The sequence below is a fragment of the Crocuta crocuta genome, unplaced genomic scaffold (genome assembly GCF_008692635.1).
Source record: "Crocuta crocuta isolate KB4526 unplaced genomic scaffold, BGI_CrCroc_1.0 scaffold176, whole genome shotgun sequence".
Lineage (NCBI taxonomy): Eukaryota > Metazoa > Chordata > Mammalia > Carnivora > Hyaenidae > Crocuta > Crocuta crocuta.
The window spans coordinates 1,609,904-1,636,764 of record NW_027531905.1 but is presented as its reverse complement, the minus strand read 5'-3'; the positions used below and the strand labels follow the sequence as shown (position 1 = coordinate 1,636,764).

Genomic DNA, 26,861 nt, shown 5'->3' with positions numbered 1-26,861 from the left:
CTCCTGGGTGTTTTCTTTAAATCGCCTCCTCTCCGTGTGGTGGAGGTCGTGGTGGCGAGAGCGAGGACGCGTTTTGTGGAACTACGAGGCGGTGGGTGTGAGAGTACCTTATGTTTTCAATTATTTCCTGTCGGTGGCGTGAAAAAAAAAAAAAATCTTTGTTTTGCATTTACTGTTGGTCGACCGTTGTCTTCCTCCTCACCTCCATTATGCTGACCCTCCCGAAACAGAATTGCGCGGCTTGTACCTCCAGTGGCCCGCGAACGCCTCTGTTCCGCAGATGCTTTCTGTTCCTCAGCAGTACTTAGTTCCTCGAGGCATTTTTAAATGCACAAATGCACACGGATTTTAGGTGTTCCTGAGGGAGGCGAATGCTCCGAGCAAGTGTCCTTAGGGTCTTGAGTTCAGCAGCAACCTTTGGGGGAATCGTTTCAGTGAAAGCAATTTATTTGTAATACTTTAAGGAGCCTGCCTTCAAAATAAAGAGAACTGCCAGTGATAGANCAGCCCGTACGGTCGGATTCTCTTGCTCTTCCAGTACGGAAAATTGCTAAGATGAAGTGTTTTTGTTTCGGAATGGTAGGGCAGTCGTGAACCTGGAAGACCGCGCTTGAATTCTAGCTTCAGCGGTGGATGGTATTTTAGGCCACGCCCAGCTTCTATTTCTGTTCCTTTGCACACCTAATAAGAATTCTGTAAACTTCTGTGTTTTCCGTGCAACCTTAAGGGAACGCGGTTTTGCACGGCAACGTCATATCAAGTAAACAGAATAGCATGTGCTTTTATTTTAAAGTAAGTTTCATAGGAATAAAAACATAGTTTATATTATTATTGATTATAAAATGTTTCTCGCTCTTCCTAGGACCAAAGAAGCATAAGCACTGTGTGAAGGGGGACTCCCATGTTTGGAGGGAAATGGGAACATACACAGTAATAAAAGATTAACGTTGTACTTAAAAGTGAGTATGGTACCTCTAAGTAGCCTGCGCTAATTTATCTGTTATGGAATTAAATTATTAATGAAATGAATCAGCATCGGTTAAACGTTAAGTGGACACAATGGATTTGATGACAAAGCTTGAGGAGAAATATATATGGTTGACATAGCATAGAGAATTAAATGGTTAATCTTTGCAAGATAAGTGTAGATTATGAGAGGTGACTGGTTCAGGTTACTCAGGCAGAGGTCTACTTAGGACTGCTCCATTTTAAAAAAAATTTTAACTTTATATTACTTTGTTAATTTTTGAGGGAGAGAAAGAAGGAGACTGAGAATCCCATGCAGGCTCCGCCCTGTCAGCGCAGAGCCCGACGTGTGGCTTGATCTCACGAACTGTGAGATTGTGACTTGAGCCGAAATCAAGAGTCAGATGCTTAACCGACTGAGCCACCCAGGTGCCCCAGATTACATGAGTTTTTAATCATAACACACGGTTGTCTGTAAGTGGTAAGAGCTCAATAAATTTTAGTTGTCCTGTTAGAGGAAAGATATTTTATGGCCTCAGACAACATTATGTCTAATAGGAAATTCAGTTTACTCGTTTAAGGTATAAGTTTTATCAGCTCTAAGTCAGTTTATCAGTTTTGTGTTGATTAAACTCTTTACTATAGATCCTGTTGTAGGTTATGTGTATGTAAGGCAGTACTAGACACAACTCTGGTTTTTACCTGTAGGTTTAATTTGAAATCTCGAATATTTCCATTAAATTCTTAACTCAGGGCATACTTGCTTCAGAGCCTCATTTTTCCTTATTACTATGTGATATATAGGACTTCGTTCCCACTTAGATTATCGATCTGTTGTATAAATAGGAACTAAATGTTTAGGGAATTGATCTTGTTTAATTTTTTTTAATGTTTTTATTTATTTTTGAGAGAGAGGCAGAGGCAGAGTGCAGGTTGAGGGAAGGCAGAGAGAGGGATACACAGAGAGAGAGAGAGAGAGAGGCAGGCAGAGTGCAGGTTGAGGGGAGGCAGAGAGAGGGATACACACAGAATCCGTAAACAGCTCCAGGCTCTGAGCTGTCAGCACAGAGTCTGACGTGGGGCTTTAACTCACGCTTGGGAGGTCATGACCTGAGCTGAAGTCAGACACTCAACCTACTGAGCCACCCAGGTGCCCCTGATCTTGTTGTTTAAAAAGGTACTTATAGGGGTGCCTGGGTGGCTTAGTCGGTTAAGTGTCTGACTTTCGCTTAGGTCATGATCTGCGGTTCGTGGGTTCGAGCCCCGCGTCGGGCTCTGTGCTGACTGCCAGCTCAGAGCCTGGAGCCTATTTCAGAGTCTCTGTCTCCCTCTCTCTCTGACCCTCCCCTGCTCACGCTGTCTCTCCCTCTCTCCTAGAAATAAATAAAAATATTTAAAAATACAGTAAAGTAAAATAAAAAGGTACTTATAAAGGTGAATTTCAGGTTTTGTGTGTTTGTGTGTGTGTGTGTATGTATGTGTATAACCAGGCCTTCTCCACCCTCTTGCCCCATCCATCCCATTGAAACAGACATGGAAAGCATTCAGTTTGAGGTAGAGACAATGGGTTACCAACTCTGTCTTTAAAATGAAGTTAAAATTTACTTTGTAATAAGCCTTGTAAAGAAGTAATTGTGTGGACTTTGAGGAATTATAAATGCTTTGTTGGGAGGCAGCATTGTACTGTGTATATTCTTGAGATTCTAAGTACGCTTGTAAATTGAAGGGCAGTGTTAGAGGCTGACCTATTGAGGTAAATGTCGTGAGACATTTGTTCATAGTTCTAATGACTGCAAAGATTCAGTGACAATCACTGAGATTCTCTTGAGATGTATTAAATTATAGGACTTAGTATAAATTAAACCTTTAATTTATGGTTAAGATTGCAAAGTATTATAAGAAATTCTATTGTCCACCCTATGTTTTAAGAAACAAGTCATAAGCAAATTATTATTATTTTTTTTTAAACCCCAAAAGATAATTTACTGGATCACATCATTTAGAGAAGTTCAAATAGCTCAGCCTTCATATTTGGCTGGATCCAGCATCTGAATCTAAGGAAAGAAAATTTTAAGGACTTTTGAGACACTCCATCTTTGAGCTCTGCTGTCTTCAGCATTGACTTCATTCCCAGGCACACCTTTCTTCCTTGAGTAGCTCCAGCATCTCTCAGGTATGTATCCATTCACCTTGGCCTTAGACAGACAGGCCTTTTGTATGGCTGCTCTACCAAAAGTCTATAATTAATTTCATCGGCTTTCATTGGGTCGTGTATCAATGTCTGTGGTAATAACAGGGAAATACTGTGTTTGCTTTTTAAACTATAGTTTAGAGATACAGTTCATATACCATATTTATAAAATTCAATTTGTCCGTTTACAGTGTACAGGGTTTTTTTTAATTGTAGAGAGGGAAAATGTGCACTTGTGAGTCTGCGTGAGTGGGGGAGGCGCAGAGGGAGAGGGGGAGAGAATCTTGAGCAGGCTCCACTCCCAGTTGAGAGACATATGTGTGGGGCTTGAGCCCAAGACCCTGGGAACTTGACCAATCAAGAGTCAAGACGCTTAACCAACTAAGCCACTCAGGCAGCCCCTACAGTTTACGGTGGTTTTAAGTTATGTTCACAAGGTGTGCAACTATCACTGCAATTAGGACCGTTTCTTTGCTCCCAAAACAATCTCCGTGCTCATTAATGATGTTGACCCAGAAGATGATGAATCTGTAAAGCAACCAAAAAGGTTTATTTCCGGTCTTAGGGACTGCAATCAGGGACACACAGAGTTGACAAAATCCAAAGAAAAGTGTGCAACAAGTGGGGAATGCAGACTTCTATAAGCAGAAGGCACAAGGTTACATAAATTGTTTTGGAAGAATAAGGATTGATCAGTGCTAGCAGAGTTGAAACTAACTACAAAACATGATTGGCTATTTGGTTAACAAGAGTTAACATTGGGACGCCTCGGTGGCTCAGCTGGTTGAGCTTCCCGACTTCAGGTCATAATCTCATGGTTCATGGGTTCGAGCCCTGTGTTGGTCTCTGTGCTGACAGCTCAGAGCCTGGAGCCTGCTTTGGATTCTGTGTTTCCCCCTCTCCTGCTCGTGCTCTGTCTCACAAAGATAAATTAAAAAAAAAAAAATTATAAAAAGAGTTAACATTATCTCTGTGTCAGTCCAAAGTAGGTTCCAGGAGGTGGTCTAGTTGCAGTTGACAAAAGTCAGAACTTCATGGTATTCTGAAAATTAAAACTGGAGACAAGCCTAGACCCTACTTTCGATATTCATCTGACTCTGTTTAGAGTGACTCTTGTAGCAGTGTTTACTCTGTTTTGAAATCTTCTTTCACAGATCACTCCCCCTTTCCCCAACCCAAACATTCCCAGGCAACTACTAGTTACTGTCTCTAGATTTGTGTATACTGAACATCTGAATTAATAATATTGTGATCTTTATGACTTTTCTCTCACCTAGCATTTTGTTTTCAAGGTTTGTCCTTCACTGCTTTTTATTGTCATGTAGTAGTCCATTGCATGGATATGCCACATTTTGTTTATCTTTTAATCAGTTGGCAGACATTTAGATTGTTAACCACTTTTTAGCTACTATGAATAATGCCACTGTGAGCATTCATGTGCAAGTGTTTGTGTAGACATACAGTTTTAATTCTCTTGGATATGTACCTATGAGTAGAATTGCTCCATCATATAACTATATTTGATCTTTTGAGAAACTGCCAGAGTTATTCAGAGTGATGAACCATTTATAGTCTCAACAGCAAGGCATAAGAGTTCTAATATGTCCACATCCAGGGCAAACACTGTCTTTTTGTGATATGCTACTGTGGATTTTTTTTTTCTTTTTAAAATGTGTATTTTTTTAAAGATCTTAAAACATATTTGTTCATTTTTGAGAGAGACAGAGCATGAGTTGGGGAGGGGCAGAGAGCAAGCGAGAGAGACAGGTACAGAATCTGAAGCAGGCTTCTGGTTCTGAGCTTAAGTGCAGAGCCCAATGCAGGGCTTCCACCCATGAACCAGGAGATCATGACCTGCTCTAAAGTCAAATGCTCCACCAACTGAGCCATCCAGAGGCCCTTGCCACTGTATTTTTTATTGCATTCCCTTGATGGTTAATGACGTTAAACATCTTTTCAAGTGCATATTGACTGTTTGAATATCTTTGGGGAAAATGGTTAAGAATCTTTGTTGACTTTCAGTTTGAGTTTTCTCTGTATTGTTGACTTACAGGAATCCTTCATTGAATTCCAGTTCCTTGCTAGTGACTGTAAATGTGAGGGTTTGTTTTTGGATTCTGTTCCACTGATCAGTGTCTATCCTGTGTCAGTACCACATGTTTTTATTAAAGTTTTGTATTAAGTCTTGAAGTTTGAAAGTGTGAGTCCTCTAACTTTACTCTTTTCAAAATGAATTTCAGGTTCAGGTTCTCAATTTCTAAAAAGACACCTGGGATTTTGGTAAGGGTTGCACTGAATTGTAGATGAATTTGGGTGGTATTTCCACCTTAACAATATTAAATCCTTCAATCCACTGAATATGGGATGTTTTCCCTTTTTTTTAGGTCTTTAATTTCTTTCTTTTTTGTGTAATCTCTACATTCAATGTGGGGCTCTAACTCAAAACCCTGAGGTCAGGAGTTGCATGCTCTTCCAACTGAGCCAGCCAGGTGCTCCAATATTTTAATTTTTTTATCTTATTACTGTGTTTTTAGAATTATGATACTTTTTTTTTTTTTTTAAAGTAAACCCTGTGTCCAGTGTAGGGCTTGAACTCTCTCCACCCTGACATCAAGAGTTGCATAACCCAGCCAGCCAGGTGCTCTTCTTGGTCTTTAATTTCTTACAGCAATGTTTTATAAATTTGTCACTTTTGTTAAACTTATTCAAAGTACTTGATTCTTTTTAATGTTACTATAGTGAGATTGACCTCCAGATTAAGTGTTGTTTGGAAGTACATTTGGCTTCTGTATATTGAGCTTGTAGTAGGCAAATGAGCTAAACTACTTTGTTAGTTATTTTAGTTTTTAGTGGATTCCTTGAGGTTTTCTATATACAAGATTATGTCATCGGCAAGTAGAGATAGTCCAATCTGGATGTCTTTTTATTTCTTTTTTTTTTTTTTTCTTCTTTCCCCTCTAAACTGCCATGGCTAGAACCTCTAGTACAATATGGATTAGAAACAGCAAGAACAGGCATCTCTGTTTTGTCCCTTATTCCTTTTTTTTTTTTTGAGTTTTATTTATTTCTGAGAGAGAGAGACTGCATGAGCAGGGGAAGGTCAGAGAGAGTAGGAGACAATCGAAACAGGCTCCAGGCTCTGAGCTGGCTGTCATCACAGAGCCCGATACGGGGCTCAAACCCACAAACCATGAGATCATGACCTAAGCCGAATTTGGATGCTTAACCGACTGAGCTACCCAGGCGCTCCAATGTCCCTGATTTCTTAGAGGGTGAGCATTCAGTCTTTAATTTGATGTAAGCTTTGTGTTTTTTGTTAGGTGCCTTTTATCAAATCCAAGAAGTTCCCTTTTTCTAGTTTTTTTTTTTTTTAACATTTATTTATTATTGACAGAGAGAGACAGAGTTTGAGCATCAGAGGGGCAGAGAGAGGGGGAGACACAGAATCCAAAGCAGGCTCCTGGTTCTGAGCTGTCGGCACAGAGCCAAACACAAGGCTTGAACTCAGAAACTGCGAGATCATGACCTGAGCTGAAGTCGGATGCTTAACTGACTGAGCTACCCAGGCGCCCCTCTAGTTTGAGTGTTTTTACCATGGAAAAATGTTGGATTTGAAGATGCATTTAATTTCCATCCTGTTAGATCCTTCTTCTGCATCTGCTGAGATGATCATGTAGTTTTTGTCCTTTATTGTATTAATATTTTATCTAACATTTTTAATCAATCTTGCATTTCACGGATAAGTCCCACTTGGTTGTGGTGTATAATTATTTTTGTATGCTGCTGTGTTGGGTTTGCTAGTTCTTTTTTGAGGATTTTTGCCTCTGTATTCATAACAGATTGGTCTGTAGTTTTATTGTGATATCTGGTTTTGCTATAGGGTAATCTTGGCCTCTTATTAGAATTAACTTGGGAAGTATTCCCTCCTCTTTTGTGTTTTAGAAAAGTTTGTAGAATTGGTTTATAATATTTACATTTTTGATGTGGTTGTCTGGAGTGCCATTTGGGCCTAACCACTTCTTTTTGGGTAATTTTGTGGTTACTAATTCAATCTCTTTATAGGCCTACTTAGATTTTCTGTATCCCAGGTCAGTTTCAGTCAGTGTGTCTTTTGGAGTCCTTTGGGGTTCTTCACTGAAGTCCACTGTATGTGTGTGGGGAGGTTCTCCCCACACCAACAAGTAATTCTCTGGGGACACTAGCTGGGTATCCTACAATTCCGACACTTATACCTGGAAGGTAGCATCAGATTCTCTAGGTTGAGGGCTCAGTCCCACAAAACTACCTTCATTCCTACTTAAGACACCAGTCACAAGCCCCAGTTGTTCCTGTGCTTCTGACCAATAGGCTACTGATTAGAAGTTTTTATAACTCTCCTCCTTGGACTTCAGTCACAGCTCTAGGCACCCCTATACATTAGAAATTCTTTAGAACTCCGAAGAATATTTACGTAGGATATACCAAATCCGCTTCTGCATTTAGTTTTTTCCATGTGTTGTTCTAGTCAAAGTAGTTGAGAGTGTTTATTGGATGTCAGAAATTTCTCTCAAGTAGGTCACTTTCATTATGGCCATAAAGATTCACTGCCATAACTTCTGTTGGTTTTTATGTTTTCTTTCTACATGACCATGTTACTATACAAGGTATTGTGGGTAAGGTGGCTTATAGCATGGAATTGATCAGTTCACAGTTGAGTGGTTGCCGTTCTTTCTCACCCACCAAAACTTGCAGAGTTCCCCTATGCTAGTTGGGAGAAGGAAGACTATAGACCCAGGGGATCAGGGTTGGAGGAGTAGGCAGAAACTAGTAATCTAATTTCCCTGAGGCTTGTTGCTAACTACCACCCTCAGTCAACATACTGCTGACCAGTGGAAGATCTTAATCTAAGGACTCTTAGAAACTCTCAGCAGCTGCTAATTTTGGGAGTGAATGCCTTTGGGAGTGGTGTCCTTTGGGCCAAGGCTTGTATACTTAATTCTGTCAGTCATGATTTCCATTGGTTTCTTGATTAAGGGAAAGCAGAATTTTCTTGTATGTATTTTCTAGACTATAGTTATGGTTCTGAATTTAACTGGATCTGTCATCCCCTACCTGACCCTGCTAACAAGAAAGTAGATTTTGTCCTGTAGGTTTCTTCTGGTACTTCAGGTCCCCTTGCATCATTAGTCTTAACCTTTAGTTTTATAAAACCTGGATCTTAACTGCGTGCCAACAAAATGCCTGTGTTGATCTTGCAACCCTCCACACAAAACCTGGGACAACCAGAGTAGACACTAGAATGTGGCCTATACTGACAGGTAACTAATTGGGTGTAACAGTTTTCAGATTTCTCTTTAGGGCAGTTCGGCTTGCTTTTGTGACAACTGTTCTGTTCAAAGAGTATGTCCACCTCAAGAGGCACAAAATTGGCTCATTCCTATTGTTATAGCAGTATTTATACTCCTAATACACTTTGTACTCCAACAGCATATTGCATCTTAGGTACTTCATACTTGCCTGGCAAACAAACTACTCCTGTGTATTTGAGGTGCTTATCAGAAATTTCTAGATATTTGAGACCACCACCCCTGTAATGAATATTGTTTTCTTAAGGTGGTAGATAGCCCTGGAGGGCTCTAAAATGAGTTGCTAGGCAGAACTCCAAGGGGGGATAACTGACTTTTTCATATGTGCTCTGTGATATTTAATTCCCATTTTAGGGAATAATACAACTATAAAGTTAGTTTGAAATTTGTCTCTTCCCTCTGTTCCTGAGACATAAGAAAGTAGTGTAAACATTTTAGCCATAATGATAGTCAAATGCATTGCTCTGAACTTCCTACCAGCCAGTCATGACGGGGTATGTGTGATTGCCAACAACCTGCGCTGTACTTAGCTTAATCAATGAGCAAAATTAGAGCAATTTATTTCCCACTCCCTGTTCTTCCAGGGAGAAAGTCATGTGATTCTCATTGGTGAGCCTTGATGATACCTGGGACCTTTCTTGGCTCCATGTGGGGAGCCTATGGCCTGACCTCCACAAAAGGCCTGATCATCCTGCCAGGGATCAGGGTCAAGTCACTCTTCTCCAGTGCTGCCTAAGAGAAAGTAGTTAGTTGGGCCATTTGATTGAGTGTCGTCCTGTGCTTCTGAATAGAATTTGTAGCAGGACATGTGTAAGGTGGAGGGTAGAGATGTAGGGGGGCAGCTTCCCCATGGTACTCTGATGACCTTTGTCTACTCACAGGCTAAACAGGCAGAGCCCCCTGTAGGTCCTACTGGAACAAAGGTTGATAAAATGCTTGTGAGAAATAGCCACAGGGATGTTGTTTCCTATTGTCAGTTGAGCACAGGACTTTACCACTTCCCTTATCTTTGGGTTATAGTTGCCAGCTACAGAATGGCTGCAGTGTAGAGTTGACTCCTGTCAGCCTGTGTTCTCAGCCACCTTGAGATCACCCTCTGGGAATAGAGACAACTGATGTTGGTTTTTCTGTGTGAGTAATAAATTGTACATGAGGTTATACTTTCGTCTCCTTTCTGTCTCTGGCAGTGTGGACAGCTGTGATAGTGGGATTTCTAGCCTTCCTAGCCTCGGCACTATTGCCTGGCTTCACTCGTTAGTTGTGACAGTTATGTGTGATCATGTATTTAAAGCATTCAGTGCAGTTCTTAACATATGGTAAATTCTCAAATGTTAGCTGTTATTTGTAGAATTGTATTATAAATAATGCAAAATTTAGAATATTCTTAAAAGCCTAATTCAAGGATTGATAGCCTAATTTCTCTTATGACTAAGGATATGAACAGCCAGAACTAGAGTAATAGGGTGGGAAAATCATGATACTTTTGGAATTCCTGAAAAGTGCATTTTATACTGAAGTGTTGGTATTGGTGGTTTTGTTGGCATTATAGAAAGAAACATCTATAGCTTTTTCTAATGCAAGTCAGAAGTTGAACTTAACAAGCCATAAGGGAAAGTTTCACTTCAAAATACCAGAACAGTTTTATATATTTTTTTCAGGTATGAGAAGAGTATTTTATATATTTCTTAAGTTCTATATTTTTGAAGTATTGAAATGTTTACAGATGAAATCATGTGATGTTTATGGTTGGTACAGATCTGAAGGGAGAAGTGGGGACTTTTTCCCATCTGAAAGTTTAAATAGAGACTTCTTTTCAAGTTGGTGTTCAGCACTTCTAGATTATGTTTATTCATTTAACATTTATTGAAGCCTGCTGGACATCGTCTAGATTTGCATCTTTTGGGTTGCTCTAAGATAGTCTTCTTTTATGCCTATCATCTTGTCTATTGATAGCATTATCTTTCACTTTAATAATGTTCCAGTTTCTTTGCTAAATTAAGTTACCCCTGTATATAAAACAATTCTTAACGTGGCTCCATTTGTCTTGTTCTGTTTCTTACAGTTTCATCTGACCTGTAGGCTAAGGCAGACCATAATGTAACTAGTCTGTGTTCACAGAGTTCTGTTCATGAGTGTATGTGCTTGTGTGTTTGTGTTTAAGATAGATACTAATAGCAGTGATTTTTTTTCTTTAGGTTAATTTTGCTTTGAAACTTCTGTAATAAGGCTCAATTACAAATAAAGAAAGTTCCTGGGTTGGAAATTTTTCTTTTTTTAAGTTATTTTTTGAGAGCGAGCAAGGGAGGGGCAGAGAGAGAGGAAAAGAGAGAATCCCAAGTAGGCTCCCCACTGTCAGTGCAGAGCCCTGTGTGAGGTTTGAACTCACATATCATGAGATCATGACCTGAGCCGAAATCAAGAGTTGGATGCTTAATGAGCCATCCAGGTGCCAGTGCCCCAAGATTTAAAAAAATTTTTTGGTTAAAATTGTTAAGACTTTTCATGATGGCATATAAAGAAACCTCCATGGAGTCTCTCTTTAGGGTAGGAGTATGTGAATTATGACTTTGAATTCCCTCAGTTTGGGTCGTGGCACTTTATCAGCGTCAACATGCAAGGGCTGCTTGAGAGCCACCACATGTTATCACCATCAACATATTAGTATTATCTATACTTCAGACTGCAAAGGCTGCCAGATGGGTGAGGTTAGTAGAGCCAGACTTTTTCTAACTTGAGTCATTATTCAGAGTTTGCTAATTAACTTACAGGTAGTCATAGCAAGGATGTTCCTAGAATTTCCCATCACTGAGTATAAGAATCCAGTGTTTTGGTAGCTTGATGACACCTGCTCCCATTACTGGCCTTCTTGCTGATCTTTTGCCAGTTAAAAAACCTGAACTGTTGTTGCCAAAGAAGAGAGAGCCTTAAACCTAGAAGGCAACCAATGGACAATTATTTACTAGCCTACAACTTAAAGTATTGTTTTAATCCCCACTAGAAACAAATGTGGGTGTGTATAATGTGTTCAGTACTTCTCTTTCCTTGTTGATTTTTCTGCCAGTTCTAGTCATTATTGAAAATGCAGAATTGACATTTTCAACTCGTGTTGTTGTCTAGTTCTCCGTTGTTTGTATTTTTGCTTTTTTAATTTAAATGCTCTGTTAGGTGTTTTTAGTTGTTTTATCTTTTTGTTGGATTGACCCTTTTATGGCTATAAAATATCCCTCTTTATCTCTAGTAAGATTTGTTCACTCTGTTTTGTCTGATAATAAGCATAGACTTTCCATGTTTCTTGGAGCTACTGTGCTTGCTTGATACCATCTCTTTCTTAATTCTTTTACTTTCAATCTATTTGTATCTTTGGATCTAAAGTGTGTCTGTTGGAGACAAAATTTAGTTAGCTTTTTTTAAAAATCTAGTCTAATATTCTCTTTTGGATTGCTTAATCCATTCATTTAATGCTGCTGATATAATATGTGGGATTTATGTCTGCTGTTTATACTTTTTGTTATCTAGATCTTGTATCTTTTTGTCCTCCCTTACTATCTTCTTTTGCATTAAGTGAATATTTTCTAATGTACATTTTAATTTCCTTAGTAGTTTTTGTCCGTGTGTATTTTGTGGAAGCACAAATTACTTTTAAAAATCATTTTTATTTGTGGGGCGCCTGGGTGTCTCAGTTAAGCATTCAACTTTGGCTCTGGTTATGATCTCACAGTTCATGAACGCACCAAACTCTGAACCCACCGTGTGGAGTCTGCTTAGGATTCTCTCTCTCCCTCTCTCTCTGCTCATCCCCTACTTGTGCACTGTCTCTCTCTCTCAAAAAAAAAATGATTAAAAAAATGTTTTTAAATAAAAATAAAAATCATTTTTATTTGTACCATTAAAGATGTTAAGCATTTAAAATCTGGTTTATTATACTTGGGATTTTAAATCAAACTAAAAGACTGTCACTGGTGTTGGAAATAGAGAGGTGAAGAATGTGGGGTGCAGTGAGGTTTATTTATTGTTTTTGAATCCTGTCAATCCTAGAGTATGTTAGAGCATGTGTGAATCCCTCAGAGACTGACTGATACCAGGAATAACGAAGGGGAGTAGGATTTTTAAATGTAGAGATTTCGTAGGAGGAAGGTCAACTCTGTCACTGGAGATGCATATTACATTTGCAAGGTTGGTCTTTATAGATATGATGATGGGAGAATGGTGGATGGTGCTATTTTTTTTTCCTCTCTGAAATATAAGCAGCTGAGTTAGGACAAGGGAGTGTGTGTGTGGGTTGGAGTGGCTGGGGACCAGGGAAGAGAGAAGAGAGAAGTCTTTAGAAAATGGGAGAAAAATTCAATAAAACGAAGTAAAATTGTTGAGCGATGTTAAGTTTGATGTTTGTATTCATGGAGTAAAATCAGTCTGCTAGCTTGTGATCTCCTGCCCCATGCCACCCCCCCCCCCTCAAATTTCAGCTGCTTCTATGCAAAGGAGATCCTTAAGTTCAGCCATACTTGGGAATTATCAGGTGAGTGCCGTGGCTGTCACAGGTGAAGGGTGATGATGGAGTGGAGATTTTGGCAAAAAGTTAATTTTTTCAAGAGAAATTAAAATGGTAGACCATGGTAATCCTGTCCCCGGTGATCTCATTTATCGTATAGTCTTAAAAGATGTAATAGTTTGTATCCAAAAGTGGAGACTGTCTAGTCAGAAAAAAGTCAGACAACTTTTAACTCCCTCCCTCTAAATAAGCAGTTCAGGGAAGATTTTCCAAGCTTCACTTCTTTCTGTGCCAGCAAAGAAGAGAGAGGAAAAAAGTAACCCCAGATTACTCATAACGATTGTTTGTCTTCATACCCATGGGCTCTGTATTGGTCCCCCGGGCTGTCCTGACATAACTACAGAATGGGTAGCTTAAACAACAAATTAATTTTTCACAGTTTATTTATTTTTTTACTTTTTTTTTTTTTTTTTTGAGAGAGAGAGAAGGCACAAGTGAATATGGGACAGAGAGAGCGGGAAAGAAGCGGGTGTCACACAAGGCGGGGCTTATGCTCACCTGAAGTGGGGCTTGAGCTCACTGTGTGATGACCTGAGCTGAAGTCAGATGCATAATGACAGAGCCACCCAGGCACCCTATGTCTCCTAGTTTCAGAGTCTAGAAGTCCAAGATCAGGGTGCTTGGTTTCTCCTGAGGGCTCTCTCCTTGATTTGTAGTTGGCCTCCTTCTCTGTGACCTCACGTGGTCTTCCCTGTGTGCATATGCCTCTCTTACACGAGAACACCATTCCTGTTGAATTATGGCCCTATCCTTATCACCTCTTTTAGACTTAATTACCTCCCTAAAAGGCCTATCGTCAAATATAGTCACACTGGGGGGTTAGGGCTTCACCATTTGGATTTGGTGGGGGGAATGATACAATTCAGTTTATAACAGGGTCCCGTCCCAAGTACATATGAGAACTAAGGGGGATTTATTAGGCACCATTAACTCTAGTAGAAAAGCTCTTTTATTATGCTTCTGCCTGATCAGTCAGTTGTATTTTTTTTTCTTTTATAAGTAAACTGCCCTCAACATGGGATTCGAACTCAGAGTCCCAAGACCAGGAGTTGAATGCTTTACCAACTGAGCCAACCAGGTGCCCCTAGTCAGTTGTATTATTAAGGAGCTTTTTCTGAGAGAAGGCATGTGAAGAATATACAGATCTCTCTCTTTCTCTGGGATCTGTTTTAATCCAAAAGCATACGTACCTTCTTCAGTCTTGTTTTTCTTCTTAGTGAGAACACTATGACCCACAGCTTGATAGATGTAAAAGATCTGTAGATTGTTTTGGGTTTTTAAATTTTTTTTAAATGTTCATTTTTGAGAAAGAGAAATCGTGAGCAAGGGAGGGGCAGAGAAAGGCAGAGAGACAGCATCCTAAGCAGGCTCCAGGCTCTGAGCTGGCAGCACAAAGCCCAACACGGGGCTCGAACTCACACACTGGGAGATCATGACCTGAGCTGAAGTTGGGATGCTTACCCAATTGAACGACAGGTGCCCCTGTTTTGGATTTTCTTCATAACTTCCGTGAATAGTCAGTTTTATGTTTTCTTTCCCAATTCTTATGCTTTCCAGATCTCTAGTACCATGATGAAAAGAAGGGGCAATAGTGGCGTGTTTGTTTTATTGTCAGTATAAATGTTTGAAGCTATTATTTATCAAAATTAAGGAAATTTCTATTGTTGGTTTGATATGATTTTCTTCTAATGAATGGATATTGAATTTTATCAAGAACTCTTGCATCTGTTGAAAATTTATCATCTGGGGCGCCTGACTGGCTCAGTTGGTTGAATGTCCTACTCTTGATTTTGGCTGAGGTTATGATTTCATGGTTTGTGAGTTCAGGCCCCATGTTGGGGCTCTGCACTGACATTGTGGAGCCGGCTTGGGATTCTCTTTCTCTCCACCCCACCCCCCCCTGCCCCACCCCTGCTTGTGCTCACTTGCTCGCTCTCTCAAATAAATTATTGTCCTATGATTAATTTTCAAATGACAAACTTATATTTTTGAAGTAAAGCCAGTTTGATCATGATGGGATATCCTTTTCATAGGTCACCTCATTTGGTTTGCTGACATTTTGTTTAGGATTTTTGCCTTTGCCTTTCTGAGAGAAATTCTTAATTTTCCTTTTTTTCAGCATTTGGATGATAGCCTCAGTGAATGGGCTCTGAAGTGTTCTTTTATCCTCTTAAAGAAGCTGGATTGCGTTGTTTCTTTCATGAAAGATTGTTGGAATACTCCAGCAAAGCCTTAGGAACCTGGCATTTTCTTTGTGAAAAGATACTTAATTACCAATGTAAGTTCTGTCAATCATGGTTAGGTGTGTTTTTCAAAGAAATTCTCTATTACACCTAGATTTGGAATGTACTGGAATAAATACTTAGTATTTTAATGTCTATAGGGTATAGTTGTATCCCCTGTTCCCAATATTGTGCTTTTAAATTTTCATGATTGGTATTGTCAGAGGCTTGATGATTTTTATTCTTTTTAAAGAATAAGTTTGTGACTTGTTGAATCTCTACATTTTTGTTCATTATTTTATTTTACTCTGTCATCATTTCTTTTCTTGGGTTAACTTACTAGTCTTGTGATAAATACAGAGATTATTTTTTGGTTATTCATTAATTCATTATTGATCATTAATAATTATTGGATTATAAACTATTTATGAATGAATGAATAAGTGAGTGGATGTCTTTAAGTAATCTCTGCACCCAGGATGGGGCTCAAACTCCCTGAGATCAAGAGTCACATGCTCTACGGGGCACCTGGGTGGCTTAGTCGGTTAAGCGTCCGACTTTCGCTTAGGTCATGATCTCACGGTTCGTGGGTTCGAGCCCCGCATCGGGCTCTGTGCTGACTGCCGGCTCAGAGCCTGGAGCCTGTTTCAGTCTGTGACTCCCCCTCTCTCTGACCCTCCCCTGCTCACGCTGTCTCTCTCTCTCACCTAGAAATAAATAAAACATTAAAAAAAAAAAGTTAAAAAAAGAGTCACATGCTCTACCAACAGAGCCGACTGGGTGTCCCTCCCAGTATTCTTTTTAACATACATTTATTTATGCTGTAAATTAGTGTTAGATATTATGTGAACATGGGGATAGGAACATGTTATGGACTGAATTGTGTGCCTTCTCCTGTTCATATGTTGAAGCCCTATGTATGTATGGAGGTGAGGCCTTTAGAGAGGTAATTAAGGTTAAAGGAGGTCATAAGGGTGGGGCTCTGATCCACCAGAGCTGATGTCATAAGTAGAGGAAGAGGCACCAGAGAGCACTTTGTAAGTGTAAAGTGTATTCTTTATTTCTCAATTATTTGGTAATTTCCTATTTACTTTGTTTTCTATAATATCTGGATTGATTCCACTGTAAACGTCTGAATACTTTAACACTTTGAAAATTGAGATGTTCTTATGGCTCAGCTAGATGGTCATGTTGGTAAAAATTCCATGTGTACTTGGGGGAAAAATGTATATTCTGCATTTGAGATATACTATTATGTTGAAGTGAGGTTTGTTTTAGTTTGTTTTAATTGGTCTTTTCTCATTTACTGTGGTTGTAGAATTGACCGTGTTTAGATTTGTCGGTAGCTGTGGGTGAGAGTGTATGTTATTTTAATCTTTTTGGAAGGCAGTTTGTCATTGTTCATGAAGATAATTTTAATGTTCTTTGACACGTTGATTTTACTTCTAGGAATTTCCAGAAACATTTAGCTGAAAATTTAAAGTATAAATACAAGAATGCTTAGTGTAGGATAGTTTACAAGTGCAAAAACTTTATCTACCAATACAGGACTGGTTAAACAACAGAAAGTATATGTTTTACAGATGATGAGGTTAATATATTTGTAGTGAAATGATGAGGTATCCTAGGTATTGTAATGAAAATGAATCAAAAAGATGAGATTTCCTTTATTTGTTTTTTTTATTTATGAAATTTTCTGAAAGGGGAGGGAATAATAGATACCTCTAGGGAATTAGACAATGGGGATAAACAAAAAGGACTTTTTGCCATGTGTTTGAAGTTTTTTGTTTGTTGTTTCAGTGACCATGGGTTACTTAGAATAAAGAACCTGTTAAAATAAAAGTAATTGCCACTTAAATAGAATAAGCAAAATACTAACTGTATTGTGTAGAATAAATTCCTGTAAAATACTCCAGAAATTTTATTGATATTTGCCATATTTATTGTTGCATCCTCCTTTGCTCTTTTCTTTATTTCTCTTCCCCAAATTAAAGATGAAGTTTTGACTGGTCAGAGATTTCTGGAATTGTGATAGACATAGCATTGGTGTTAAGGTAAACTAATTTTCTTGAAGTTTTATGTAGACAAAACAAATTTTTAATGAAAGATCTTTATTTCCTACAGATCCCTGACATTTAAAACAACTGACTTTTAGTACACTGCTACTACATCAAATCAACAATGAATTGGAATGCAAAACCAGAGAATGTCACCTTACCACCACATTATCCTAAAAAGCAGTCATCTTTTTTGGAGCAGACTTTAATAAATACATTTAACACAACATCTCAGAGTTCTTTAAGTTATCCTGGAAGTAACCAAGAAGCATGTATGTTTCTTGGAAATTCAAATCCAGTTTCACAGCCACTGCTAAACATGAGATATTATACAGCTCCTCAGCAAATCCCTATTTCTGATATACATAATGGGACAGTTGTGGCCTCACAGACGTCAGTAGAAAGAATCACATATGCAAATGTTAAAGGATCCAAACAACTAAATCACAATTTGCAGATGTCTTCAGGAGTTACACAAAATGTATGGTTGAACTCACCAATGAAGAAATCTATGCTTTCTCATACAGGGGCAACTGTATCTCATCAAACTAGTTTTGGAACTAATACACCTAATATGCATGCACTACAGAATCAGTTGGTAATATCAGATACCTCTTCTATGCAACTACAAATGGTGCCCCCTAATTCTTCAAGAGTTCCTGTAACTTATCAGTTGATGCCAAGACTTAACCCATCTGTATCAGAACGACAGGTTGACTGGGCGCAACAGTATACATCCAGTGGACTGACTTATCCAGATTATAGACCACTTCCAAAGCAATACAATTACACACTGCGAAGCTTTTCTCAAGATCCTGCCATTCAGAAACAAAACCCTATGCCATCTGCATCATTGCAAATTAAAACCAGTCACCCTCCAGCTCCTCCACAGACTTTACAGTCAAAGCAGACTGCAACCATACAGTCCTATCAATATGCAGTTCCTCAAACTGACAAAAGACCTCCTCCTCCTCCTTATGACTGTAGATATGCAAGCCATCCTTTGCAAAGTACTCAGCATGTTACTAAACAGGCTTCTCTGGAAGTTCCTCAGAGTCCAGAAATGCACTTACCTGAAATGAGGAAAGACTTTTCTAGAAACTTCCAACAGCATTGGCAAAACCTTAATGAAAATGTCAGCACAGTTGAAAATTCCTGTAACTTGAAAGTAAATACCAATGTCATTCAGCCTTTCAATGAACCTGTTAGATCTTCTGTGGATGGTGTTCCGACTCTTGCTCAAAATAATCAAGAGAGAAGAACAGGCTCTTGTGATCTAACTTCAGATCAAGTACTGGATACAAGTGTCACAAAAGAAAAGTTAGTGAGGGATCTTAAAACATTAGTAGAAATCAAAAAGAAGTTTTCGGAACTTGCAAGGAAGATCAAGATTAATAAAAATCTTTTGATGGCAGCAGGTTGTATTAAAACAACTGATACATCTTTTAGTGAATTAGCTCAAAATTCTGAATTGTCTCTGAAACAGACTGCCCAAATCCAGTCTGGACCACAGGTAACCCTAGTGACTCCAGAGAATAAACCAACAGTAAGGGAATCTGCAAAAGAAACAAATCCAACACACAGTACAATGAACTCCAGCATTCAAGACCCCAATTGTGGAAATTTTAACCAAGTGAATTCTGTTTTACTAAATTCTGTCTGTTCAGAAAAGTTTCCAATGCCAGACCAGTTACATGATTTGAAGGTTAGGACTTCTTTAAAAGCATCAACTGTTGAGATTACCCAGGCAACCTTAAATAACACCCAGATTTCATCAGAAAATGTCAGTGTTGAACTAAACATGCCAACAAATTCTGAAACAACTTATGTTCCTCACTCTACATCCTTTGAGGAATATGTTTCAAAATATCCAAATAAAAATACGCTAATTCTCAGTTTACTTACATGTAGAGATAAACCTCAGGAGAAATTGTTTAAAAATGCTAGTGAAATTATTCAGGGTTCTAAGCCACATAGTTGTGAAGTTAATCCAAATCCCCAAATCACTAGTAACCAGCTGAATTTGAAAACCATGGAAGCTCCAAGTACTTGTAACACAAATGCCAAGATTGTAGACAACTCTTTTTGCCTTGAGCATAAATCCTCAACAAGTGGAATGTCTTCTAAAAGTGACAGTCACTTTTCTATGGAATTGCTAGCAACATGCCTTTCTCTGTGGAAAAAGCAACCTTCAGAACCTGCGGAAGAAAAACAGTATAATGAGTCAAGAAAAAACGGAACAGCAGTTGGAGTTTCAAAGCCTTTGGAAACCTGTGATAAGAGTCCATTTTCAGTTGTTGGAAATTCTCAGAATAAGATGTTAAACAGCTCACAAGAAACAGCTTTGTCAACGGGAGTTCAGAATTGTGAGTCTTCAGGTGCAATTAATACAAAGGGAACAGAACTTCAGGTTGCTGTAGTGTCACCATTAATTCTTTCAGATGTCAAAACATTGTCGGTCAAAGAAGTATCACCTGAAGCTTTATCTGAAACCGTGTATCCTGTTATTAAAGAAGGCAGTGTTTGTAGCTTACAGAATCAGTTGGCAGAAAATACAAGTATTACTGCTTCTTTGAAAGCTAATGTTAATGAACCAGTAGCAGGGACTACAACAGACACCAAGATGTTCTCTCCAATTCAGAAGGAAGAGCAAAATGAGTCAACCGTTTCAGAAGACACACCTAGCAATCAAGGAAAGCCTATTAAATCAGACCCAGATACCCACTATTCTGTGAGTGAACAGCAAGCTTCATACAAGCCGAGGAAAAGTGATGTTGCTAGTGGCGATATGTTACATATTGAAAATATTTGTTCTCTTGTTGAAGGTGATACGTCTTATGATTCTCAAATAGCAAGGATATTCAACTTGCCACCTTTGAAAAGGGTTGAGCCACAGAAATCTTCTCTACCTAAGCAACAGGTGATTAGTAGTAGACAACAAAAAGAACATACAGACAATGTTATTGAAAATAAAGACTTTGGTTTTCAAAATGATAATTTTTTAAAGTGCATGAATGTTTCACATAAAATAACGGACCAGGCTGAGTCACTGGAACCTCCAGAATCATCTTTGAAGTTTGTTAAAGCAAATAGTGGAATTTTAGAGGAAAGTGATTTGAAACCTCACTCTAAAAAAGAAAGCACTGCTAATGATATGTGTTCATCAGCAGCTCTCCAACAGGACAGTTGCCCTCAGGAAGTTGCAGTCTGCAATTATATTGCCCAAGATCCTACAAGACATGAGATTCTTAATGATAAGACATCCATCTTATACCTACATGATCAGCTGTCAGAACTTTTAAAAGAATTTCCTTATGGTATTGAAGCTATTAACACACATGAAGTTTCTGTGGCCCAACAAATAACAAACCAGATCTCAAAAGAGCAAACTTGTGATAAAACTGGTTGTGACTCCCAAGATTCAACAGACCAAATACAAATTACAATTTTAAACTCAGAGCAAATGAAAGAATTATTTCCTGAACATGAAGATCAACTCTGTGAGGTAGACGAGTTGACAGAACATCAGAAAGAAGAACCTGTAAACAAAGAAGGGGGCCAATGTGACCCACAAGCAGATACAGATGTAAAGAGTGATGATTCTGTAATGGATTCAGAGAAAGATGATGTCCGTTGCTGTGCATTGGGATGGTTGTCTATGGTTTATGAAGGAGTACCCCAGTGCCAGTGTAATTCCATCAAGAACTCAACTTCAGAGGAAAAAGAAGGGAAAGATAAATGTTCTCCTTTACAGATTGACAGTTGTAAGCAAGAAGAGAAAACTGATAGAAATAGTCCTTTAAATAGCAATCTGAAGACTCCTTTGACTTTTCCAGATACGAAAAATCACTTTTCTGAAATAGAAGAGAGCAAAGATATAAATGATAAGCCCAAAACAAAACCTCAATCACTGAAGACAGAACAAGAATTATCAGGTCAGTTTTTCTCTAAAGGTGATAAAAAACTAGATTCCTTGCAAAGTCACAAAAGGAAAGGAAAACTGAAGTTTCATGAGATAACTTTTCATAGCAGTAATAAAATGACAAAATTTTCTCAAGAGAGCCTGCACCAGAAGCTCATGGCACAAAACTTACGTCCACTAAAACCAAAGGTGGGTTTTTTAACAAATAAAAATAAAGATACGTGCATGAAGAATGGTTCTTTGGTACAGTCCACATCCCCAGAGAAAATAAAATTGAAAGCAGGTGGCTTGAGACAAAAAATTTTGGAAAAAAGGAAGTTAGATGATGGGGGCATACTTGATTCAAAGATTAAGAGGAAGAAATATGATAAACGAGAGCATAATAAAAATGTGGGAGATGGTACATTGAAGGTGTGTAATTTTTTGTCAATTGCAAATGAAAGAGCCAGGGTTAAAGAAAAGACAGTATCAAATGCTAAGTCCTCGGGCCCTAAGGATATTTCATCCAAAATCAGTAGAGTTCTGACACCGAAGGAGTATTTACAAAGGCAGAAGCACAAAGAAGCAGTGGGTAGCAACACATCAAAGAAAAGCTGTATGAGAAATGCAGCGTGTGATTCTCAGTGCATGAAGTCCAATAAACTTTCCATGCAAGTAGGGAGTTGTGGGAAATCAAATGAGAGACACGGTAGTGTACGGGCTTCTAAAGAATCATTAAATATTTCTTCAAGCCTTGGTAAAAACCTCAAATTTCACCATTATGAGGAGTCTAAAATATGTATTTCAAGGAATCTTAAAGGAATAGTTGCCGGAAAGCAACTTGATAAAAGGCTAATTGATAAAACCAGATTAGACAAAAGTTTAAACAGTATAAACAATGAAGTTGAATTCAGCCAGATGTCTTCCCAGTCAAAGGATCAAAGGAAACTATATCTGAACAGAGTTGCATTTAAGTGCACTGAACGTGAGAGCATTTGTCTCACAAAATTAGACAGTTCACCCATGAAGCTTAATAAAGAGAGGAGACCAGAAAATAAACCTCAGAGCCTCTTACCTGTGAAAGATGCCACAGAAAAACCAAGCATGCTGGAGTTTAAATTATGTCCGGATGGACTGATTAAGAATACAAATTCTGATGACAGCCGGAAGGATCTGCAGCCTTGTCCTAGCCAGGAGCAAGCCCCTGTGCAAGGTCTGGTATGATTTTTTTGATGTCTGCCACATTGTAAGGCATTGTTTTAAGTTTACCTTTCCCTTACTGTAAATTGTGCTCAATTTGTACTTGATGACAAGAGGTATATAAAATTGTAAGGTTTGCCAAATACGAAGATTTCCTTTTGCACCAAGAAGCCAATATTATGAAAATCATTCTTTGTACTAAGAAAAATGTTAGTTACACATTATTTCAATCTTTTGTTGATTCTCATCTGGACTTGTGATGTTAAAGCCCTTGTGAGTTTGAAGCTTTGGTCTAAATATTAGGAGATAATCATTACATATTTGTGAAAACTTTTTATATACATATGGAAATGGTTCAATTTACTGTTATCTTTGAAGTATTGATAACTGTTATCACAGAAGTTTAAGCACTGTCCTACACTCTGCTCTTGAAATGGGAGGGCCATGGAAGCAGTCTTATTCAGTGTTAAGTTACCAAATCCAGAATGGAAGAATGACTGTCAGTTGGCTGAATGGATAGAATTCTCAAAGTAGTGCCAGGAAGAAAGGAGAAAATAGATGATTAATTATTTGGTAGTCAGAAAACATTTAAGGGTTATGGACATTACATATAAAACATTGTGGTGAGAAAATCAGACTGGAAAAGTAAAGGCTTTGAATGGTAATCTTAGTTTCTCCTATGTTGTTGAGGTGTTATCTGTTTGGGCACAGAAAGTTACAATGTAAATATAAGGTACATTGTCTTGGAAGGAAATAGGGATTATGGTAAAAATAGACTATAAAATTTATCTTGTAAAGTATTGGTGATTTCACTTGGCCATATAAATAGGTCTTTAGCATCTGAGGGATGGGTGTAACAAGAACATTAGAAGTGGGTGGGAGCAATGGGAGTGACTTTCTCTGCCTCATGTACTCTTAAATATCTTCAAATTTGTTGGTGTTTAGCCTAAGTGGGAAAAACATAATTCCATAGTAAAGATGAGCTTTTAAAGCAACCCATTTTTCATTTATAAGATACTCAGACACTTGAAATGGAAGCATGTTTGAGGCTTCTTTTAGACCTGCAGTATATGTGAATATATTTAATGCTTTCTAGATCTATTTTGTTTACATGAATTTCCTTCATTAAAGTACTAAAAGATGAGTAGCAATTTCTAAAAATCTGAAAATGAATATCTAAATAGTTTCAGGAATAAAAAGTACAAAAGAAGACTGGTTAAGAGGTGTAACTGAGGAGAAAAGGATGCCAGAAGCCAACCAAGAAATAGGTAAAATCCTCATGTATTCAAATCTTTACTTTACATATTGGGCACTTGGTCACACAGAAGCTGGATTATAGTTATGAAACTTTGTGAAGTTTGATTTTTATCCATATTTTTTGAATGATTCAGTGTATGAATGGTAGGAAGATAATTTGCGATATTTTGTCATACAGTGGAGAGGGGAGCAGTGATCTATTTCCTGTTAACAAGAAAGTATTTCTGATCTTGGTGAGTTAGGTAACTTTTCTGTGTATGGAGTAAATACTAGGTTTTGCAGATCCTAAGGTTTCCTGAATACCCAACTCTGACACTATGGTGAAAAAATGGCAGTAGAATAATGAATGAGTATAGGCTATACTTCAGTTAAACTTTATTTTCCAAATTGGGCTAGAGGGTTAGCCATGCCCTGTTTGCTAGCCCCTGGGTTGGGTGATTAGCAAGTTTAATTATTTAATTCCCAAAACCAGGTAGATGAGCATGTCCCCATTTTGTCAATGAGAGGTTAGGTCATTTGAAATTCCATGACTACTATCAAATAGGGACTTGAACTTGGTCCTCTCTTTTCAAAGTTAATTAAGTGTGGAATTTGAGTTATTTTGGTAAGAGACTGAGGCTCCTAGTTAAAATTTATTTCTGTTTGCAGGGGAGGGATTTGGGCTGAGTGCCAACCAGAAAAACCAGAGCTCTCAGTATCTGATTTATTTAGTGGAATGAATGTACTTTGTTTTTAGAGTTTTGCATTGAGAACTAGAAGCTAGGGTTCAGGAGTTTTATCTTCGTTTTGGTTAATTGAATATTCAGGGTTTAGAATTCCTTGATAATGGAAAGAAGCAGAATTTCACCATGAACCATAAAGAAGCACATTTCTTAGAGGAAGTGTGACAAAGTGGAGTAGAGAGTTTAAAACAAATATACCTAAGTGGGACTGTAGAAATTGAGTCCTGCACAATAAAGGTGCACATAGGGAAAAAAATGATTTGAAGACTCAAGAAAGGAAGAACTCCACTCTTTATCAGAACGGGAAAACAGCTGAAAGAGGGCAAAATGAATTTTAAGAGTCCTGTGAGTGGAAAACACACTTCCAAAGTTGGAACACAGGAATTCAAAAATGAGAAAAATGGAAATGGACATCGAGATTGGATAAGAAAGGTCCTTGGAAATAGGAGCGACATTACCTCATAGAGAGGGCGGGAGACATGACTGAAATCTGAATCTCAAAATACTCATAGATGCCTGCACAGATTGACCAGAGATAAGCATGAGCTAAATGAGAGACCTAAAGACAGCCACAAATAGGATGAGCAATAAACTGAAGTTGAGTAAACATCAATACTCAGAATCATGATGAAAAAAACAGACTGGGGCACAAGCTCGAGGAGATCTGCAACAGGGTAGGGAAAAGCCAAGACACAAAGTGTGAGATGAATCACTAGGCTGTATCCGAAACTCATGTCATATTGTATGTCATCTATACTTCAATTAAAAAGTAAAGGCAAATAGTACTTATAGTCCAAAAAAGTGATAGAGGTTCAGGGAAAGCATGAAAAAACAAATACCAAGATGAGGTAGAAAACGTGAACCAGCATGAAGTGAGACAAAAAAAAACAAATGTCACAAACTCCCAAACAGATTTCAGGAAACATTTTAGATAATACATCTACGTTTGGCAGCAAAGGTTTGAGTGTAGATGAAGCAGGTTGTGAAACTATTAAAGTCAGGGTAAGATACAGAGGAGAGGAAGTAACAATCCAGTGGAAGATGACTTAAGATAGGCACCCATCTCAGGTATCAGTGTTATACTGACATCATAAAAGAAAGCTAATGAGGATGTACAAGAATTTGAAACGATCAAGAATTAAGAGGACAGAATANGGAAAGGCAAAAAAAAAAAAAAAAAAAGTAATTATCCAGAAAGGGATGGCTACAGCAGGAATGGAAACCAAGGGAATTCTAGATGGGAATTGGCTACTGAGAAGTATAGGCACATCTAGAAGAAATACAGGAGGTAGGAAAAGCTGGACCCATCAAAAAGATAGGCTAAGACAACACTGAAATAGTCTAACCAAAACAGTAGACATGTCTTAAAATACAAAAACTTTTCCATTCACTGGTTAGAACTGGCTGGTTTGTGCTCTTTATATTGGTAGTTTAGATACCTATTACAAAAGTCACGTTTATAATAGTGTGCAAATGATAGTAGAACAGGATAGCCCTGGGATATGAAAATGGGATGAGAGTAGAAAATAGTCCCCCAAAGAGGCAAGATGTCCTATGTGTGTAATTTATAATTCTATAGGTAAAAAGCCATACATAGTTTGTCAAACTCCTTGTCCCAATATTTTATCTCAGAGAACAGGACAGGTTTACCCTCTCCATTTTAATAGATTGTATATTGGTTACTAACACTAAGTAATAAAGTAAACAAAATTTCTGTTTCCTTAGATGATAATGTTTTGGCTAATGCAAGACTCTCCAAGAGAAGCTTCAGTGCAGATGGATTTGAAACACTACAAAACCCAGTAAAAGATTCAAAAGCAATGTTTCAGACCTACAAAAAGATGTATATGGAAAAGAGAAGCAGAAGCCTTGGTAGCAGCCCTTTAAAATAACTTTTGAGGTTCATTTTTTTTGATGGTTCTGTAATGGGCACGAGAAAATCTCCACTATTTTCTGCTTAGAATATTTTGCTGGAAATACTCAGAATTGTCATGAAAAATCTCTCAAGAGTTTGGTTACTACTTAAGTTATAAATGAAGTTAATTAAAATGGCTTGAGAACCTTGCTTGTGGGTACCAGACATAAGGAATAGATGGTATTTGTCAGCAAAACCATAAGGTATTGAATTTTGACATTATTGAACAAAGTTTACCATTGATTATTTTGAAATGCTAACTATTGATCCTGAGGGAGGACTGTTGTTCTCAGTTAAAGACTTGTTTATTTTAGCTGGGACTGTAAATATATTTTTATTTCTAAAGCTAATTAGCAAAACTTATTTTTCAAAAATGCTCACTGTGAACGTCAAAGTATATTCTTAAGTATTTTATACCTAATTGTAAACTTTGTCAGAAGTGTTGTTTTGTACTTGTTAAGCTGAACATAAGTTTTGGATAACGTTTAAACTTTACTTTTCATACTTGAAATAAACATTTATTTTTTAAAAATACA

At 38.0% G+C, this 26,861-nt stretch overlaps 1 protein-coding gene across 2 annotated transcripts; it reads left to right on the top strand.

Moving 5' to 3' along the window:
• Positions 1-26,861, top strand: RESF1 (retroelement silencing factor 1). Of its 2 annotated transcripts, XM_077774597.1 has the most exons (7): positions 2-91; positions 863-959; positions 2,944-3,139; positions 15,171-15,329; positions 17,398-22,444; positions 23,616-23,699; positions 26,136-26,861. In XM_077774597.1, the coding sequence occupies exons 5-7, from the start codon at positions 17,455-17,457 to the stop codon at positions 26,300-26,302; spliced, it is 5,241 nt and encodes a 1,746-aa protein (XP_077630723.1). In that variant the 5' UTR covers positions 2-91; positions 863-959; positions 2,944-3,139; positions 15,171-15,329; positions 17,398-17,454; the 3' UTR covers positions 26,303-26,861. The 2 variants fall into 2 exon arrangements, with proteins under 2 accessions (XP_077630724.1, XP_077630723.1); XM_077774598.1 differs by lacking the exon at positions 15,171-15,329 and having other exon boundaries at positions 1-91.